The sequence below is a fragment of the Oncorhynchus kisutch genome, linkage group LG9, assembly GCF_002021735.2.
Source record: "Oncorhynchus kisutch isolate 150728-3 linkage group LG9, Okis_V2, whole genome shotgun sequence".
Taxonomy (NCBI): Eukaryota; Metazoa; Chordata; class Actinopteri; order Salmoniformes; family Salmonidae; genus Oncorhynchus; species Oncorhynchus kisutch.
Window position 1 is genome coordinate 23,666,308 of NC_034182.2, and position 19,335 is coordinate 23,685,642.

The following is a 19,335-nucleotide window of genomic DNA, read 5'->3' on the forward strand; positions in this document are numbered from 1 at the left end:
AACAGGACAATGACCCGAAGCACACAGACAACGCAGGAGTGGCTTTGGGACAAGTCTCTGAATGTCCTTGAGTGGCCCAGCCAGAGCCCGATCAAACATCTCTGGAGAGACATGAAAATAGCTGTACAGCGATGCTCCCCATCCAACCTGACAGAGCTTGAGAGGATCTACAGAGAAAAATGGGAGAAACTCCCCAATTACAGGTGTGCCAAACTCCCCAAATACAGGTGGGCCAAGCTTGTAGCGTCATACGCAAGAGGATTCAAGGTTGTAATCGCGTTGAGTATTGAGTAAAGGGTCTGAATACTTATCCAAATGTGATATTTCAGTTTTTGGTTTGGAATACATTTTTTATTTTTTTTCATTTATTCTTTTTATCTGTTTTTTCTTTGTCATTATGGGGTATTGTGTTTCGATTGATGAGGATTTTAGAATAAGGCTGTAACGTAACAAAATGTGGAAAAAGTGAAGGGGTCTGAATACTTCCTGAATGCACTGTACATGCGACAACGAGCCAATAGGATCTCGCTAGCTCGTGCTTTTACTCACCTTCTTGCTTTTTTCTGCCCACTATGCTTAATTTGCTCCCACTGTAAATGGCACAGATGAACGATATTGGGTTAGTTATAAATATATTTAGTAGAGTCTGGTGTAAGCAAGATTATATTGGAATGGCAGCAATCCTAATACCTTTAATTGTTGATTACCAAAAAATTTAAATAATAATTCAGCTTTATTTGAACAGTGAGTCATGCTAAGACCAAGGTCTATTTTAAAGATGAACCCTGTATACACATCAATATACAGTTCATAAGCACATCAATATACATAGTGCACACATCAATATACAAAAAGCTAAACACAGTCATAGAAAACAAATACATTCTTCAGTATAAAAGGTCCTCAATTAGCCTTTTGAATTGCCCTCGAGGCCCCAATTCATCCAACTTTAGAAAGCCTTGGAGATCTTTCCACAAGTAGAGTTCAAGATAACTCAAATCAGATTTACCTAACTCATTGGAGATCGAAGGGAAAGCCATCCCGAGACCGGGTTTGGTATCTCACCACCATTGTGGAGAGGGAGAACACGGCCGCCTTCCAAACCCTGGGCATAACACCCAAGAGAATTGGCAGTTAAAAAAACCTGTGTTAATTACTCCGCAGAAAGCTGCAGCAAGAAAGGACCAAGCAAATCAGCTGCAGCGGATTTGATTTTTTACATCAATTTTAAGCAAGGCATCATGCACATGAAAACAAAGTTTACAAAGTTGGTACAGGGAACATTTTTAACTCAACTCTAAAACAAATATATGTTAAAACACATCCAAACACAATTCCTAAGAGCAACATTAGAACAACTATTCCAGGGAAGCGGGTCTCTCCCACCATGCCGGGCTCTGAGGAGACAGGGAGAGAATAGAAATACAGTCAGGTCCAAAAATATTTGGAAAGTGACAATTTTGTTGTTGTAAAGTAGTCAAGTAGTATTTGGACACATATTCCTAGCATGCAATGACTACATCAAGCTTTTTCAGTGTAAACTTAAACGACTCAAACCGGATATGAAGTCTGTAGAAAAGATAATGGGGCAAAATGTTTTTAAATAACATCATCTTTGAGAACTATCACCAAAATAAAAAAAATCTGAAATTCCAAAAGTGTCATGGCATGGGGCACCCATTGATTTTGTTATAATGTTTAAGTCACTCAGATAGCATTAGGACACGACGTAAGCCATGGCAAAATGTGTATAATTGCAGGAAATTAGCTATAAAATGGAAAACCTTTGTATATGCGGCCATGAGGAGAGCCTCTAAAACTGTGCCATTGACCACACCCACTACTTTTTTTTCTTTTTTTTTTTACAATAAAAGTGACTCCAAAATGATACAATACATTATTTACCATTCATTTCTATTGGGCACAAAATAATCTGAAACAACCAAAATGTGTCATTGTCCAAATACCTCACTGTAAGACAAACACTGTTCTCAAACACAACAGCAAGCTTGACCAGCGTAAGAACTCCCTGCCCATAGAATGATGAAATCACCACTGTTTTTCTGGTCAGATCATGTGTTCCCGGGAAAGAATCCTGGCCCTAGAAGTGACCGTACCTTGGCATCTCTCCGTCACAACCCTGGAGGCTTTAGAGAGCCCATTGCTGGCAGTACAGGTGAAGGTGGCATTTCTGTTGGGGCTGTAAGACGTCCAGACGACAGAGATGTTGGTGTTGGGATTCCCCTTCCAGAAGGCATCCTCAAACGCAGCCTCTGGTTCCCAGGAGAGGTGGGTGTCCTTCACTGAAGAGGAGCACTGAAGAGCCATCACACAATGGCTGTCCTTCAACATGCTGAAGACCTTACGGACGCTGGGCTTCCTGAGACGCTCTGGGCATTTGAACGGAAATACAGGAAGCTCTCGTGAATAGAAAACACATTTTCCAGAAACAAAACTGGGAATACAACATGAATACAGTAGAGTTGGTCCACCAAATGAGTACCTTTTGCATCCCTTTGATATTTTAATTAGAAATTGTGCTTAAATATTCAGTTTTAAAAGCCTGTTATAAGAATAAGACCTCATAGAAAATATAATAAATCTGTGAGAAAGTGCCAAAATTCTGCATTTTAACATGTCCCTCCTGTCCGCACCTACTGTGATTTCTAGATAGATCTCAACATAATTAACCCCAACCCCAAAAGTGTTCACCATCATTGTAAAGCCCTAGTTATTTTGTTGCTTTATCAAATTAATTTCTGAAGATTATTATTTATTTCATATGATTAGTGATTCATCTTATCACATGAAACGCCTGTCCCTCATGTTAAGGTCAACCCTGTTACGTGAACTGGACTCTCGTTTTAATATTGTGAAACTATTCATATTTTTTCCAAAAGAAACATTGAACATCTAATATTGAAATCATAATGTAAAAGCAGGCGAGCTGGTTCTACTCTTTTTTGGCCTTTTTCTGGTGTTTTGTGGTGGAAAACTGAGTGAGTCGAGCATAACACGTATACCCTGTTACCCATAGATAGACAGACTACAAATGTTTAACAATACATGTTTTGGGGGGGTGAAGCTTGCATTTAATTGCCATTTTGGGACCCTTGGGTTCTGGGCTCACTTGCACCGGCAAATCTGATGGAAATCCTAGAGTGCACCTTTAATACAGGTACATTGTTGTGATTGAGAGCCTTACCTGTCACAGTGAGCTGGACAGGTACGTTATGCTGCTCTCCCTTATAGTCTTTAAGGAGAACAGAGTAAACCAGGGCATCCCCTATCCTCACATCTCTTATCTCTAAGTCCCCGGACGAGATGTTTTTATTTATTTATTTTTTATTTTACCTTTATTTAACCAGGTAGGCAAGTTGAGAACAAGTTCTCATTTACAATTGCGACCTGGCCAAGATAAAGCAAAGCAGTTCGACAGATAAAACGACACAGAGTTACACATGGAGTAAAAACAAACATACAGTCAATAATGCAGTATAAACAAGTCTATATACAATGTGAGCAAATGAGGTGAGAAGGGAGGTAAAGGCAAAAAAGGCCATGATGGCAAAGTAAATACAATATAGCAAGTAAAATACTGGAATGGTAGTTTTGCAATGGAAGAATGTGCAAAGTAGAAATAAAAAAATAATGGGGTGCAAAGGAGCAAAATAAATAAATAAATAAAAATTAAATACAGTTGGGAAAGAGGTAGTTGTTTGGGCTAAATTTTAGGTGGGCTATGTACAGGTGCAGTAATCTGTGAGCTGCTCTGACAGTTGGTGCTTAAAGCTAGTGAGGGAGATAAGTGTTTCCAGTTTCAGAGATTTTTGTAGTTCGTTCCAGTCATTGGCAGCAGAGAACTGGAAGGAGAGGCGGCCAAAGAAAGAATTGGTCTTGGGGGTGACTAGAGAGATATACCTGCTGGAGCGTGTGCTACAGGTGGGAGATGCTATGGTGACCAGCGAGCTGAGATAAGGGGGGACTTTACCTAGCAGGGTCTTGTAGATGACATGGAGCCAGTGGGTTTGGCGACGAGTATGAAGCGAGGGCCAGCCAACGAGAGCGTACAGGTCGCAATGGTGGGTAGTATATGGGGCTTTGGTGATAAAACGGATTGCACTGTGATAGACTGCATCCAATTTGTTGAGTAGGGTCTTAGACGACCCTGAAACTGCCAGAAACGGTCTGTTTTGAGAATGTGTGTTTCTTTCCTGTACGTTGCAATCCAGGTGTTGTTGCTGAATATAGACCACTCTATCTTGCTCAAGATCCAGGATGAGTTGGCTCCAGAAGACAAGGTGACCGAATCTCCCAGGTAACCAGTGGTATCTCCCATCACCACTGAAACATAATGGAATGGAATGATTGTCCTGATGGTGATGGTATCATGTATAGTAATATACACAGAATTAGATAGAACAGAATTCAAATAAGTATCCTTATGGTAATAACAGAGATCATCATCATTATCATCATCAATTGCTTCAATATTCTGAGAGTATAAACATAAATTATTATTCAGTTTAAATAAATAACTGGTTTTGTGATAACTGTCATTTTAATGAGATAGTATATAATTTAGGACAATTTAGAATTTGCTTTCTGTTTCTGTTTTCTATTTGGGTCATGGGACAAGACGTAGGCAATACGTATCAATGGAGGTTTGAAATCTTAACCTTAAACAAATTGTATCAAAAGTGGTCAAATTAGCCTAAACTACTTCATACGAGATGTGATATGGACTGATGAAAGGTTACATATACCTTGATCTTCGGTACACCATTAAAGTTCAAAAAGCTAATCGATAAATGTGACATCATAGCAAGTGCCTTTATCAGGGTTTGGGGTCAGTCCCATTTTATTCAGATGATTTAATTCAAGAATGGACAATTTACATACAGTTGAAGTTAGATGTTTACATACACCTTAGCCAAATATATTTAAACTCAGTTTTTCACAATTTCTGACATTTAATCCTAGTAAAAATTACCTGTCTTAGGTCAGTTAGGATCACCACTTTATTTTAAGAATGTGAAATGTCAGAATAATATTAGAGAGACTCATTTATTTCAGCTTTTATTTCTTTCATCACATTCCCAGTGGATCAGAAGTTTACATAAACTAATTGAGTGTTTGGTAGCATTGCCTTTAAATTGTTTAACTTGGGTCAAACGTTTCAGGTAGCCTTCCACAAGATTCCCACAATAAGTGGGGTGAATTTTGGCCCATTCCTCCTGATAAAGCTGGTGTAACTGAGTCAGGTTTGTAGGCCTCTTTCCTCGCACACACTTTTTCAGTTCTGCCTACAAACGTTCAATAGGATTGAGGTCAGGGCTTTGTGATGGCCACTCCAATACCTTTACTTTGTTGTCCTTAGGCCATATCTTTGGAAATATGGTTGGGGTCATTGTCCATTTGGAAGACCCATTTGCGACCAAGCTTTAACTTCCTGACTAATGTCTTGAGATGTTGCTTCAATATATCCACATAATTTTACTTCCTCATGATGCCATCTATTTTGTGAAGTGCACCAGTCCCTCCTGCAGCAAAGCACCCCCACCACATGATGCTGCCACCCCCGTGCTTCAGTTCGGATGGTGTTCTTCGGCTTGCAAGCCTCCCCCTTTTTCTTCCAAACATAACAATGGTCATGATGGCCAAAGAGTTCTATTTTTGTTTCATCAGACCAGAGGACATTTCTCCAAAAAGTATGATCTTTGTCCCCATGTGCAGTTGCAAACCATCGTCTGGCTTTTTGATGGCGGTTTTGGAGCAGTGGCTTCTTCCTTGCTGAGCGCCCTTTCAGGTTATGTCGATATAGGACTTGTTTTACTGTGGATACAGACACTTTTGTACCTGTTTCCTGCAGCATCTTCACAGGGTCCTTTGCTGTTGTTCTGGGATTGATTTGCACTTTTTGCACCAAAGTACGTTAATCTCTAGGAGACAGAACGCGTCTCCTTCCTGAGCGGTAAGACAGCTGCGTGGTCACATGGTGTTTATACTTGCGTACTATTGTTTGTATAGATGAATGTGGTACCATCAGGCGTTTGGAAATTGCTCCCAAGGATGAACCAGACTTGTGGAGGTCTACAATTCTTTTCTGAGGTCTTGGCGGATTTCTTCTGATTTTCCCATGATGTCAAGCAAAGAAGCACTGACTGAAATGATGTCAATTAGCCTATCAGAAGCTTCTAAAGCCATGGCATCATTTTCTGGAATTTTCCAAGCTGTTTAAAAGGCACAATCAACTTAGTGTAAGTAAACTTCTGACCCACTGAAATTGTGATACAGTGAATTATAAGTGAAATAATCTGTCTGTAAACAATTGTTGGAAAAATGACTTGTGTCATGCACAAAGTAGATGTGCTAACCGACTTGAGTTGAAAAACAAGTTTTTTTCTAACTTCCGACTTCAACTGTGCATTTTCAATGAGGATTTCCTTTAAAAGTCTTGTAATGTAATTTCAATTGACTTACTTGATTGAAACAGAATTGACCTCAACCCTGCCCCTCTCATCACTCATTACTTCAAAGTATTAACAATGACAGAGTTTTAGAGAGACCCTCAATGAAATCAAGAAACATTTAAAAGTAAAGCAGCCTACCTGGTAAGATTGTAAGAAGAGCGAGAACAACACATGCCATATTGAAATGGGACCTTCAAAATGGATACTGTTCCGCCTTCTAGTGACAAGTTTGATGCAGAGGCTACATCCTCTATGGTTTGTGGTTAGGTATGTTAACGAAGCGGAAGCCTGTCAAAAACCAGTTTGTCAAAGTCACAAGTATAAAAAGGTTATTCCACACTATTCCTTTGAATTGTACATTCAGCATGAATTCTCTGACAAATCTAGTAATATAAATTGGCGTTCCAATACTACTATAAATTTAAATATGAGACAGAGAGACAGGGGTGGGAGGGGCACATTGCATCATATCACGAAAGATCATTTATTTAAAAGGTCGTAACAATTTAGTCCTAAAATTATGAAATATGAAAAACATTCACATCATAACTGCAATCTACAAATGTATTTACAACATGAAGTGATACTAAAAAATATCAAATAAAATGCAGTTCTTATGTAGAAAAAAAGAAAAAAAAGCTACCATTGTCTCGAACATATGGTACACATATAAAAAGATAAAACCATTTATATACAACAATAGGAGACAGACTACAGCAGCTCTAAGCTGCCAAAGAGCCCAAGAACCGTTGTTTGTGCTGGACCCATAAGGACTGTTGCTGATGTTCACCTCAGAGCCTTGATTCGAACAAATCATATCTTAAACTGCACGCAAGTACAGGTTAATAAAAACAAATGTGTTGGTTTGTGTGTTTAGGCATGGTCAAATGTTCAAAACAGTACAGTGGTCATGTTGTACACATGACTTTCTTCCAAAAAATGACTGATGACTGGTATAAGTAATATGGTGGAAACTCCCACTAGCCCTGGCCTCCACCAAGGCAATGCTTTTGATGGGAAGTAGTAAATGAGTCCACAATTCAGGAGAAATGAGATATTATTGGGACTCAGCCCTATATCTGATATGGACTTTTATTTGGCACGAAAAGCTAAAATAACCTCTCATATCATGACGACAATAGGTTCAGTCTGTTTTTTGTATCTGTTCCGTCTTCTTCATTATAAAACCAACACTGGAATACACATCAAAAGTCCCCAACATAACATCCATTAATTAACGTCACAAAAAATATCCTAAAACGTTTCATTTCTTATGAAAATCAGCTGGTCAGTGTTTCAACTAAACATTCATCAGCTGTCCCTAGAACAACCCACTTCCTTTGAACCAGGGTCAGATTTTGTCCAATGAAAATGGTTCCACTGTCAGGAAGCAGTTAGTTTATTTGTCGATTCAGTGATTCCAATCACCTGATTGGTTGACGTCGTAGCTAATTTGCAACTTTTGCGAGCACGTAACTTTTCTAGTTCTTTTTAAAATTTTAAATCAAGTCTTCCTATTCACATTTATCTTTAATATTTTATCAGTTCATTGGTTAGTAATGTAGTAATATCAACTTCAAATAATGCGGTCCAGTTACTGTCAAGGAATGAGAAACATACAAGTCCCAATGACTAACACAGTAACACACACAAAGACATTCACACATAGTTAATAAAACGGAGGTCTCTCCTCCAGCCCTTGGTAGCAGACGCCACATTTCCACTGCTTTGTGCAAAAAAAGAGACAGATAGCCGTCTTCTCTCCCTTTTTCACACGGAGGTCAATACTGAGAGAGATGGGCTTTGAGGAAAGTTGAAGCATAGGTTCCCTCTTCCTCTCTCGCACCCCCCTATCCACTACTTTCTCTCCCTCTCTACACAGAGGTTTCCGACTGCAGCCTCATGACAAACTTGTGGCTTTTGGGGTCGATAAACTCCTCCCCCAGGTGGAGGAAGGGGAGGGGTGTCACCGTGACAACCAGGGAGAAGTCGAGACGTCGCAGTGAGAAGACGAGACCCCGACTCAGGGCTGATGTCACCGGCTCCTCGCTCACTAGGGTCCACTGGCGACCCATACCGTTCTCCCGCTGGTACTGCAGCGTGGGGCCTGGAGAAAGGTAGCGCTCCAGGAAGGCCTGAGAGAAACACACAGAGAAGAAGCAGATAGACAGCCAGCCAGGGTGGGACGTCATATCGATAGTGGGAGTTAAGTGTTTGTAGCGTGCAATTTCTCACCGTGGAATGTAAAGTAGGCTAGATATTATTCCTCAGGGGAAACATGCTTATATCAATCCCTTTACGGTCAAGAATAGTGTCTAATATGGGCTGTTATTTGGGGTATAATACGGGTCCTATTTAAGAGCGTAGGGGTCATATGTAAAGGGTATAGGTGTCACATCAAGAGTGTACATCTTACTGTCTGATAGGCATCTTAGGGGTCATGTTGTGAGGGTGTAGGGGTCATGTTGTGAGGGTGTAGGGGTCATGTTGTGAGGGTGTAGGGGTCATGTTGTGAGGGCATAGTGATCATGTTGTGAGGGTGTAGTGATCATGTTAAGGGAATGGTGGCTCACCTTGGGGGTCATGTTGTGCGTGATACAGAACTGCAGGTGGTTGATAATGCTCTCCATGCTGTGATAGGGTTGCTGGCGCGTGGTCCTCAGGTACTTCTGCATGGCCCGGGCCATGGGGGCGAAGATGGCCTGAGCTGCCTCCCGGGGGTCCATCACCTCACGGGGGTGTTTGGGGGACGACGCGGCTGGCTCGTCGTCCTGGAGACGCTTGATGTGAGTGAAGGCTTCCTCTACCGCCACCACCAGCCTGGGAGGAGAAAAGGGCACGCGTAATGAGTACGCAGGTGTTGTTTCAGGCTAGCATTTGTATTGCAAGCGCTAAACCGAGAGGAGCTAAAATAACGTCCACCTTATTGAAATAGCACGGGCGACGGAGAAAAACAAATTGGTACCATTTAAGGCCAAGTGGCAAACAATAATGCAGGAAATAGGGATGGGGATATGAGCAGGCAGGTCTAGGCGGATGAGATGTAGCCATTGTTTGGATGCGTCTGTAAGTTGGTGTTCGTATGTATACGTTTGTTTTTGTATTGTAAATGTTTAAAAAAAGAAAGAATAGGAAAGATTCAAAAATATATATATATTTAAATCTACTATTTTTTTAAATAACGGCAGCCTTTCTATACCTGGGGTTTGAAAAATCTGTGATGATCCCTTGATTAGTCTTGAACTGTTTAACTCTCCAAATGACACAAAAAAAAAGTTTTTCTACAACAAATGGATTGAAATGTTCTTTCTTTGACGATCTACCCAGCCCAGCGTGTCTCCCCTCCTCACCTGGCCTTGCGCTTGCGGACCCTGCGGTCCATCTCTGCCTCCTCGTAGTAATACTCGTTGTGGGAGTTGTCTCTCCTGCGGGCGGCCGCAGCGATCATGGCTCTGGACTGACCCGTAGAGTTGTTAGTGTTGTTCTCTGGAAGAAAAATCACAATAAAGAAAACGGATCAGCAAACATCTAATGTTACAATTTCTTTGCTTAAAAAAAAGAACACATAGAAGACAGAGGTGAAGAGGTGAGAAAATGGGGGGGCGAGACGATGAGAGACGGAAAGGATAGCATTCGAAACTTACCTTCACCCAGAGTGTAGACTTTGAAGCCAGAACTCTTCTTAGAGAGGATGGACTTGGGCAGGTTGAGGAGGGCAGGGTTGTAGACTGGGAAATCACTGTAGTACTGGTCCAGCACCCACACTGCTGCCCTCTGAATACTGGAGAACAACAAGGAAGGTACGAACCCTTATTAATCTATGTCATTACTATGGAATATGTCCTTATCATCATCAGTAGCAGCATCATCAGTATCCCTTTGGCAGCATCTTAACTCTGGCGATGTGCCCTTGAGCAAGGCACTGAACCCGAGGTGGTCCTGCAGCTATTTTAGATGATCAGCTGGGTGGGGTATAGTTGCACCCCAGGCCTTGCTGCTTCAAACACACTAAGGTGGGAACCAGATGACTAGTGGAGCAGAGACAACCGCTCCCATTTGATCATACGCATGACTGCTAACCAAATAGCCTGGTGCAAACCAAAACATTTTGAGGGGGAATAAACATACACAGACACACACATTATTTTTTTCCTTCGTATTATTATTATTATTATTATTATTATGTTTTACTGTATATCTTTGTATTTTACATTTGGGTGAGTGTCCTTGTCTATCAGTGTACCAGTGTTGTGTTACTTGTCATGTTTTGTGTCTTGTGTGGATCCCAGGAAGAGTAGCAGCTGCCTCTGCAAAAGCTAATGGGGATTCAACCAAAGAAATGAAGAGATTTGTATGCAAATAGCCCAAACAAACTGACTGATGAGGTAACGCGGGTTTCGGTTAATCTCCGACTGACAGATTTGCAGGCCAACCACAATGATATCATAAGTCTCTGAAATCAGAGTACTAGGTTACTAAAAATGCAAACAAACCAAACAACCTTTACACAGAAGCCCACACAATAGAAACCCACTCCCCAATCTCTATACAAAACAGCATGTAAACGACAAACACAAAACACCTCAAAACACAACCAAGACACATCCAAGACCCACCTGAGATGTCCCACGTTGTAGAAGCGACTTTCCCCGTCAGTTGTGCGCACCACCTTGAGGCAGAAGGCAGGCTGCAGGTGTCTGACCTCCAGCAGCACCAGGGCCAGGTACTGGATGAAGAGCAGCGCGTCCACCAGCGACGCCGCGTACCCCACGATGCCCCTGTAGTCCCTCTCCCGGGGCTCCAGCACGCGCACGCCGTAGAACAGCCAGTAGGACGCCACGAACAGGAAGACAAGCGCCAGCAGCAGGCAGCGGAAGACGTAGAAGCGGGGCAAGGTAGCGCGCGGCGGGCGCAGGAACAGAGCCCAGGTGGAGATGAGGAGGACCAGGAGCTTAAAGGCCAGGGAGACGTAGAGACCCTCGCAGGGCGTGCCGCAGGGCTCCAGGGCCTCGCGCCACAGCAGCTGCGGCAGAGCCAGGAAAGCCAGGGGGGTGACCAGGGCGAAGAGGCCAAGGACGGCGCCCAATCCTGGGCCCAAGAAACGCCGGCATTCCAGCGGGGAGGACTCCTCGAGCTCCTTGGAGACGCGCGTCAGGTCCTCGTTAGAGACGCTGTGTTCTGACGTGCCAGTCTGCACGGTGGTCGTCTCACCCCAGTTATCATCCTGGAGTAGGGAGAGGGGGGGGGGGGGGAGATTTCTTTGAGCATATGTTGGGAGGTGTGATAGGGAAGAGGCAATATTACCTGAACAAATGGGAGAAGACAAGAGGATGAGTGATAAGAGACAGAGTAGACAGAGAGAAACTAAAGCCAGGTATTGACCCCCAATCAAAGATCAGGGTGTGGAAGTGAGGGGAGATGTACTGTAGGGAAGAAGTGAACTCTGACCCGATCGTCTCCGCGGGTGGACTCGGTGTCCAGTAGAGGCTCTCCAGGGGCATGGATGGTGACCGACTTGTCTCCACGACTACTGCCGTCTCTGCTCTTGGAGCGGTGCCTGTCCCGCCTATCCCTGAACATCACAAACAGAGACAGAAACAAAAAGGGTTAACCGTAACTGTCATGGTTTTCTATTTTTGGGGGAGGTTAACCAAACCAGGTCAACAAAGTTATACACAGCTTCCCTGACATGCATGTTCACGCAAGTGAGAGTGTAGAAACAAGAGAGTGAGTGTGAGTACATGTACAGTATAAGTATCTATGTCGTACACGTGTTGCCCACCTGTGCTTCCTAGAGTTGCGGGAGTGTGAGGACTTGTAGGAGTAGCCCGAGTACTGCGACTCGTTGTCCATGTCAGAGGCCGGTGGGCGGGGTTTGCCCCTGTGGGCACCTCCTCCCCCCGTGCCGTGCTGCCCGGCTCCGCCCAGCTGACTCTTGCGGTGGCTGATGGACTTGGATGAGAGGGCCAGAGGCAGGCGGAGGAGCTCAACCTTACTCCTGAAGGAATCTATCTTGGAGGCCGGAGGAGAGGGGGGGGGGCAGACCTGACGGAGGGGGGAGAGGGGTGGTGGGCGAATGAGATAGAAAACTGTTTATTAATGTGTTATTAACATGTCCGTCACACTATTACCATGTAATTAGTCCTATCAGACAGACAAGAGGTCACAACAGGACTAAAGGGCACGTTGTGGAAAAAAGAAGAGCTCAAAGGGATAGCTTTTATATACGACTCTAAACAGCAATGTGGGAAAAAACTCTATTTTAATTTGCTTGCATTGCCTCGTCACTCTGTCTGGGATATGAAGGAACTCAGTGAGTTGGCAGTTTGCTTTCATTTGATAAAATGAGGATTATTTCGCAGCCCATTTTAGGTTGCTCTCACAAGACACAAACACATTAAACGGAAGGATTTTCCATATTTGGGAGATGGGTTATAGCAGCTGAAGAAGCCTCACAATGAAGTTGTGGTATAACTTCAGAGGTTATTAACCTCGTTTATACTCTCCTGGGGTAGAAGCCCAATTTCACTCCTCATACGTAAGTTCAGATGTTAAATGGTGTGTATTTTCCAGCAACAAAATGCATTTCACCAAGTTGACAGGAGCTTGCCACTGCCTTTTCATATTCCCGATTGTGCACACACACACACACACACACACACTGCATTCCCTGCCATCCCCTGTGGTCTCCAGGGCAACAGAGCTTGGCTATTACTATGGGGATGAATAAGAGGCGATGGGTGAGAGGGGATTGGGGGGTGTTACCATGGTGGCCTGACCAACTCCCCACCTTCTCTCCCACTTGTGTCTAGAAAGACATTCGGGTTCTGAACTACTCCATCCTGATTTTGCCAGTATGTGTTTACATCAGGTAATATGTTGCAAAGAACCCAATGCAATTTCAGCTGGACTAGCACTGCTACCTCCAATGAGAGAGGCATTGATTCTTAATGTGATAATGTGTAGTGAATGAAAAACTATTTCTGTCGCTCTCCCTCGTCTCTCGCTCCAATTCACTCCTGAACCCTTTTTGGGCCCTCACAATAGGTTTCATGTGAGAATAACACAGGAGCTTCTTGGTTAAGACACACACACACACACACACACACTCTCTATTCATACAAATGCCAATGACATTAGCTAGAATTCTATACATGGCTTCTAGAGGCCGAGAAGGCTAAATCATTTAAAGAACTATGACAACAAAATGAGGACGTTTGCAAAAACACCAACTGTTTGCCCAGGTGCCTTAACAATGAATGAAATAGCTGAATAAGAATGAAACCGACAGAAAAAAATATATATGGCCATTTAACATTTACTGGGGAATAGGCCTCTTTTGAGAGAACCTGAGTAGTTCACGGAAGTAAAGGTCTCACCAAATTCATCAGGACAGCTATATAGAAAACAGGAGAGGTAATGATGTCAAGACGTTAACTACTTTTTGGTTATTAACTGTGTTAGAGAGAGTAAGCTAATAGCAATGTCAGCTATACTCCTTTAAACTCAAGTTAAAACAGTCTGTGCTAGACGCAATCCTTGGGACGTCCCTACGCCATTTAAATTGGTTAAGGTAAGGATTATGGTTAGGGTTAAGGATGTCCCAAGTATCCTGTATAGCACTGACCAAGTTAAAACTATTGGCAAAGATCATCATTGCTGATGACAACCTAAGGCATTTTTAACTCAAATACTTCTAATAATGAAAAGTCATTATTACTTCAAATGGTTGTGGTACTGACTCAAAACTAAATGAGAAGTCATTATTACTTAAAATGGTTGTGGTACTGACTCAAAACTAAATGAGAAGTCATTATTACTTCAAATGGTTGTGGTACTGACTCAAAACTAAATGAGAAGTCATTATTACTTAAAATGGTTGTGGTACTGACTCAAAACTAAATGAGAAGTCATTATTACTTCAAATGGTTGTGGTACTGACTCAAAACTAAATGAGAAGTCACATCAACTCTATTTTTAAAAAGTTACAATAACAAATCACTTTTTACCCCCAGGATGCTCTACTGCAGGTAGATTTTTTGGAACTGTTTATAATACGTGTTTTTGCATGTACATTGGGTGATTAACTGATTAATTGTATGCTACACAAAGATAAATAAATGTTTATAAACGAATCCAATCATTTAGTTCGATTTTTAGCACCACTTACTGAAATGGTCATTCCAGTTTAAAATGGCTTAGGTATTCTCCTCACACTGTTCCTAACGCTGGCAGACATTATGAATGCAGGTTGTGGGTGAATAAAAATGTAAATTGTTGGAAATCTTAACTCTGGATTTAACTCTGGCTGGATTCCAATAGGAATTACACATCACTTGGCAAGTCCACATAATGCAACTTGCAGATAAGGTTGCAAAAGTTGGGTACATTTTCAAAGGTTTTCCACAAATCTGGGAATTTTGGTTAAATTACAGGAATTTTGCAACCCTACTTGCAGGGCTGATGTGGCCTGTAAACCATGAGTTTCAGGCCACTGTATTAGGGTAAAGCTAGGCTTCAAAATAAGGCCGTACAAGATATGTAATGTATTGTCATAAAGAGTTTAATTATAAAGATAACATTCCACTAGGACCTCACTTTGTGAAGGGCACAGAACTGAAAATAAATACATTCAACAACCATGTCTATCACTAACAAATCAGTTTGAATAACGATTACAAAAAAAATAAATAAGTAGCTGTACTCAGATATATGAAGTGCAACGGGTTTCCTCAAAAGTTTTGAGTAATGGTATCACATTGGGGTTTACAGTGTGGGTTCAATCGGAGTTCACCCTCTGTACTGGACCATAGATGTGGTAAGAAGTCATGTTAAGATGTCGTCCACTGTCAGCTCGGACTATCGTCTCTTGCCTCTGCACCAATCTCCCACCATCCTCTCCCAAAAGCCAAACTGCCTTCTTTCTTGACTTTATTTTCTATGTGAATCACTGCTAAAAGTAGTTTGACTCCCTTCAGATTGGTTTATTCAATGACTCATCCAACTCAGATTTGCAAAAGGCAAATAAGCTTTTTCAAATCTGTCCTCTCTCTCACACACACACACAGTAATTACAGTATCTGGCATTGTTTCACAAGCAGCAGGGCACTATTGTGGTTGATGTGTGGAGGTGTGGTCATGAGTGTGTGTTGTATAGCTTAGTGGGGATATTACATGACCTATTATTCTGCATTTCTTCTCTACCAGTTAACCCGAGACAACCCCCCCCCCACACACACACGGATATATTTCATTTCTATTTACATTCCACTGTTAGTATTAAGAAAATGCACACAAATTTGCTTAACAAGTCACACAATAAGTTGAATGGACTCACTGTGTGTAATAATTGTGTTTAACATTCTTTTTAAATGACTCCCTCATCTTTGTACCCCACACTCACAAGTAAGGTCCCGGAGTCGAGGAGTACATTTCAAACACAGATTCAACCACAAAGACCAGGGATGTTTTCCAATACCACACAAAAAAGGGCACCTATTGGTAGATGAATATCCCATTAAGCATGGTGAAGTTATTAATTACCCTTCGGATGATTTAGCAATTACACCCAGTCAGTAGAAAAATACAGGCGTCCTTCCTAACTCAGTTGTCGCAGAGGAAGGAAACCGCTCAGGGATTTCACCATGAGGTCAATGATGACTTTAAAAACAGAGAATTTAATGGCCGTAATAGGAGAAAACTGAGGGTGGATAAACAATATTGTAGATACTCCACAATACTAACCTAAATTACAGAGTGAAAAGAAGGAAGCCTGTAGAGCAGGGCTCTCCAACCCTGTTACTGGAGAGCAACAGTCCTGTAGATTCTCTCTCCAACCCTAATCTAGCACACCTGATTCTAATAATTAGCTGGTTGATAAACTGAACCAGGCAGTGGTGTAAAGTACTTAAGTAAAAAATACTTTACTTAAGGTGTGGAAAGCTCTTGGAGACTTACCCACACATTCTCACCACTGTAAATGCTGACAAATGTGATGCTAACGTGTATTGACTCAGGGATTTGAACGCATATGTAAATTACATATTTAATTTGCAATAAATTTGCAAAAAAATCTAAAAATAGGTTTTCACTTAGTCATTGTCTTTAGATGGGTGAAAAAAAAAGATGTAATCAATTGTTGAATTCAGGCTGCATCACAACAAAATGTAGAGTAAGTCAAGGGGAGTGAATACTGTGGAAGCCACTGTAAACCCCTAGTTTGTGGGACTAGTGTGTGTGGTAGAATAAATGCGTGTCCCTTTAATTCCATTGCAGTCCACTGCAACCATTTAACTGTAGGACTCCAATTTAGGCAACACACAAATGTTCTGGGTATTCCATCTGGAACCTCAAAAAGGCACCTGCTACTTCATAAGAGGCTGTAAAAGTTATAGCCCCTAGTGGCACTGCTGTCGAAATGCCGGGGGCTCTCCTCCCTTCCATAGGCCTCGATGAAAGCCTCGGAGGCGCAGCAAGGCGCTAGAGCGTGGCGGCGCCTCAGCCCAGTGTAACTCAACTAATCGAGCCACAGGCTTCATGGGGCCTATCCATTACGAACCGGTCTCATTCCAACAATGAGACGCATGCAACTCAAACGCGCAGATATGTTTAAAAATGGGTCAGAATTGCCTTTTTCCCGCAAAATATTAGCTACGTTTTGTCGGTGAAGGTGTGTTTGTGCGAGCCGACTTGAAACAATGTAAAACGTCTCACGCCCATGCAGCAGCACGGATATGTGGTTTTTAGGGGATTTGTTTATAGTCTGGACGAAAAACAGTCAGCATGCTCACATTCATCAACATAAACTGTTATTAGCCAGTTTTATACCTGTACTATATTTGGCACACATGCGTAAAAGTGCAATTTGGGTGACAAGTGAGATACTTCATCATGTTGTTGCCTAGAGACGTGCAAACTCAAACTCATCAATGGATTCAAATCGGAGTTTAATTTATCGGACTAAACTCCAAGTGGCTATCATCAAGCCATAATGGTTTACAGATACTGCGCCAATGTCAACGGATAATGTTCTAATTACATTTTCTAATAAATTGACCAAATATCCTAACCATCAATGTCACCTATTCATTCATGATAAACAATCGGCCAGCAATCGAAGGGGAAATGACGGTCCCAGAGTGCTTTGAATAGAGAGGCTGTGAATGACAAACCTGCCACGGAGAAAGGACAACTATTTTAGAATAAATTTTAAAAAAGACTCCAAGCTGTTCAGAAAGCTTACCTTTCTTTTCAAAATGTGATACCCAAATGGGTGAACGTGAATCGTAGCCTAAAAATCTCGACACAAAGAAAACCCTAAACAGTGACAAATCTGGCGGCGGAGATGTATCCTAATTCAGTTTCTTTTCCAAATACATCATTCGGGAAGGAAAGGTTTGTAACTTGATTCCTCTTCATATACAATATAATTTATTCAACTAAAAATCATCCAGGCTATACAAAAGCTATGAGCCGCATCCATTCTCGGTTTCTGCATCTGTTCTTTGCTGGAAGCCCCGCTACGCGTGTGAATACAGTCATTCATCACCGAGAGGGGTGCGCGAGGCAACGCTCCACAGAGACGCAATGCTTTTGTATCCCGTTAAATTACAGAATACAATCCATAAAGATAATCCAAGTGTAGGCTTTATCGGGCAACTGATATAAATTCAAAATGTTCAGTTCTTAGGAGCTCACATTTCTTGCGCTCTTGTTCTGTGGTCCCTTGTAACGACAGAACACGCCGCCGGGTTTGGGACAATTGCTCGCCCCCTTTCCAAAAGGGCTAAACTGCGTTACACGATCCCTCGCGGTTTGGAATATTCAGCCCGTTTCCCGATTGGTTTCTGATTCCTCGTATGGAAACGGTTACCCAGTCAGTCTTTCTAGATAACTAAGATCCAGATTAGTCTTTCCTCCATTCAAAAGTACTCTTTGGCTTTCCAACCCTAAAAATCAATGGCCTCCCTCCACTCGCCAAAGTCCCCAACAGTGCTCCGCCTCCACTCCACCCGCTCCCCTCCCCCTGTTCATTCTGTTCCCAGACACTCACCTCTACTTTCTCTCGTCGACGAGGGCAGGACCATGGTGTAATCCTGCTCCGTTCTCGTCTTTACGAAGGACGATCACAGAACAGCAGTTTGTCCCAGAACTCTCTACTACAAATGCGTAATCCTCCCTAAACCGTCTGTTTCATACAAAGCTAACTCTGACCCGTAGATGCTCCCCGAATTTAACAAACCTAACAGATGCAGGCCTATTTCATGTAGGCTGTGCCCCAAAATCAGGTATAAGACCCAAATACTAGCTACAATTCTGAATTAATTCAACTTCCAGGCTCTTCAATGTAACGGATTTGGGATATTTGGCCAGACGGTGACGGGCTTGTTAACTGCCCCAGTGAACGTGGCCCTGAGCATGTAGCAGTATGTGGAATGCAATTTCTCATACCTCAGTTAAAACACAAGACTTGACACATTACCAAACACAACATAAAACACACTTAACTCTGATATACATTGACTGCTCAACTGGAAAGTGCATTAGGTTTAACAGAAACCTACCAACTGTGCACAAATCCCCATAAAAGGGTCGAATATATCCTATACCAATTTACAGGTGAATCTCAATTGTTTCCTTGTGTACTCTTCTCACCTCCTTCTCAAAGCACATTGGAGGACAAAATCAGAGGTTCCTTCCCTTGGGTCATCTCCAATGCATTTTTAGAAGGAAGCAAGGAGAAAGGACACAAGAGTCAAGGAAATACAATTGAGATGCACCAATCATGTCATGGCCCTTGGAGACAGATCAGTTAGGATTTCTCCTATTGAATATAATATTTCCTAGCCCCAAAGTTTAATAC

The 19,335-nt window shown here is 42.2% G+C and overlaps 1 protein-coding gene across 2 annotated transcripts; it reads right to left on the reverse strand.

Annotated features, from left to right (window-relative positions):
• Positions 1-714: 714 nt before the first annotated feature.
• LOC109896913 (vang-like protein 2) lies at positions 715-18,506 on the reverse strand. 2 transcript variants are annotated; one of them, XM_031832198.1, is made up of 11 exons: positions 17,716-18,506; positions 12,256-12,518; positions 11,922-12,045; positions 11,090-11,697; positions 10,118-10,254; positions 9,824-9,959; positions 9,047-9,293; positions 6,612-8,608; positions 3,992-4,344; positions 2,118-2,390; positions 715-1,397 (listed from the first exon to the last, which is right to left on the reverse strand). In XM_031832198.1, the coding sequence occupies exons 2-8, from the start codon at positions 12,324-12,326 to the stop codon at positions 8,348-8,350; spliced, it is 1,584 nt and encodes a 527-aa protein (XP_031688058.1). In that variant the 5' UTR covers positions 12,327-12,518; positions 17,716-18,506; the 3' UTR covers positions 715-1,397; positions 2,118-2,390; positions 3,992-4,344; positions 6,612-8,347. The 2 variants fall into 2 exon arrangements, with proteins under 2 accessions (XP_031688058.1, XP_020346956.1); XM_020491367.2 differs by having other exon boundaries at positions 2,118-4,344.
• Between the last annotated feature and the right edge of the window lie 829 nt (positions 18,507-19,335).

Coding starts and splice junctions, on each gene's coding strand:
- LOC109896913 (XM_031832198.1), bottom strand. CDS start 12,326: ATGGACAACGAGTCGCAGTACTCGGGCTACTCCTACAAGTCCTCACAC. Junction 12,046..12,255: donor CGCAACTCTAGGAAGCACAG/GTGGGCAACACG, acceptor TGTGATGTTCAG/GGATAGGCGGGACAGGCACC. Junction 9,960..10,117: donor AGTCTACACTCTGGGTGAAG/GTAAGTTTCGAA, acceptor TTTTTCTTCCAG/AGAACAACACTAACAACTCT.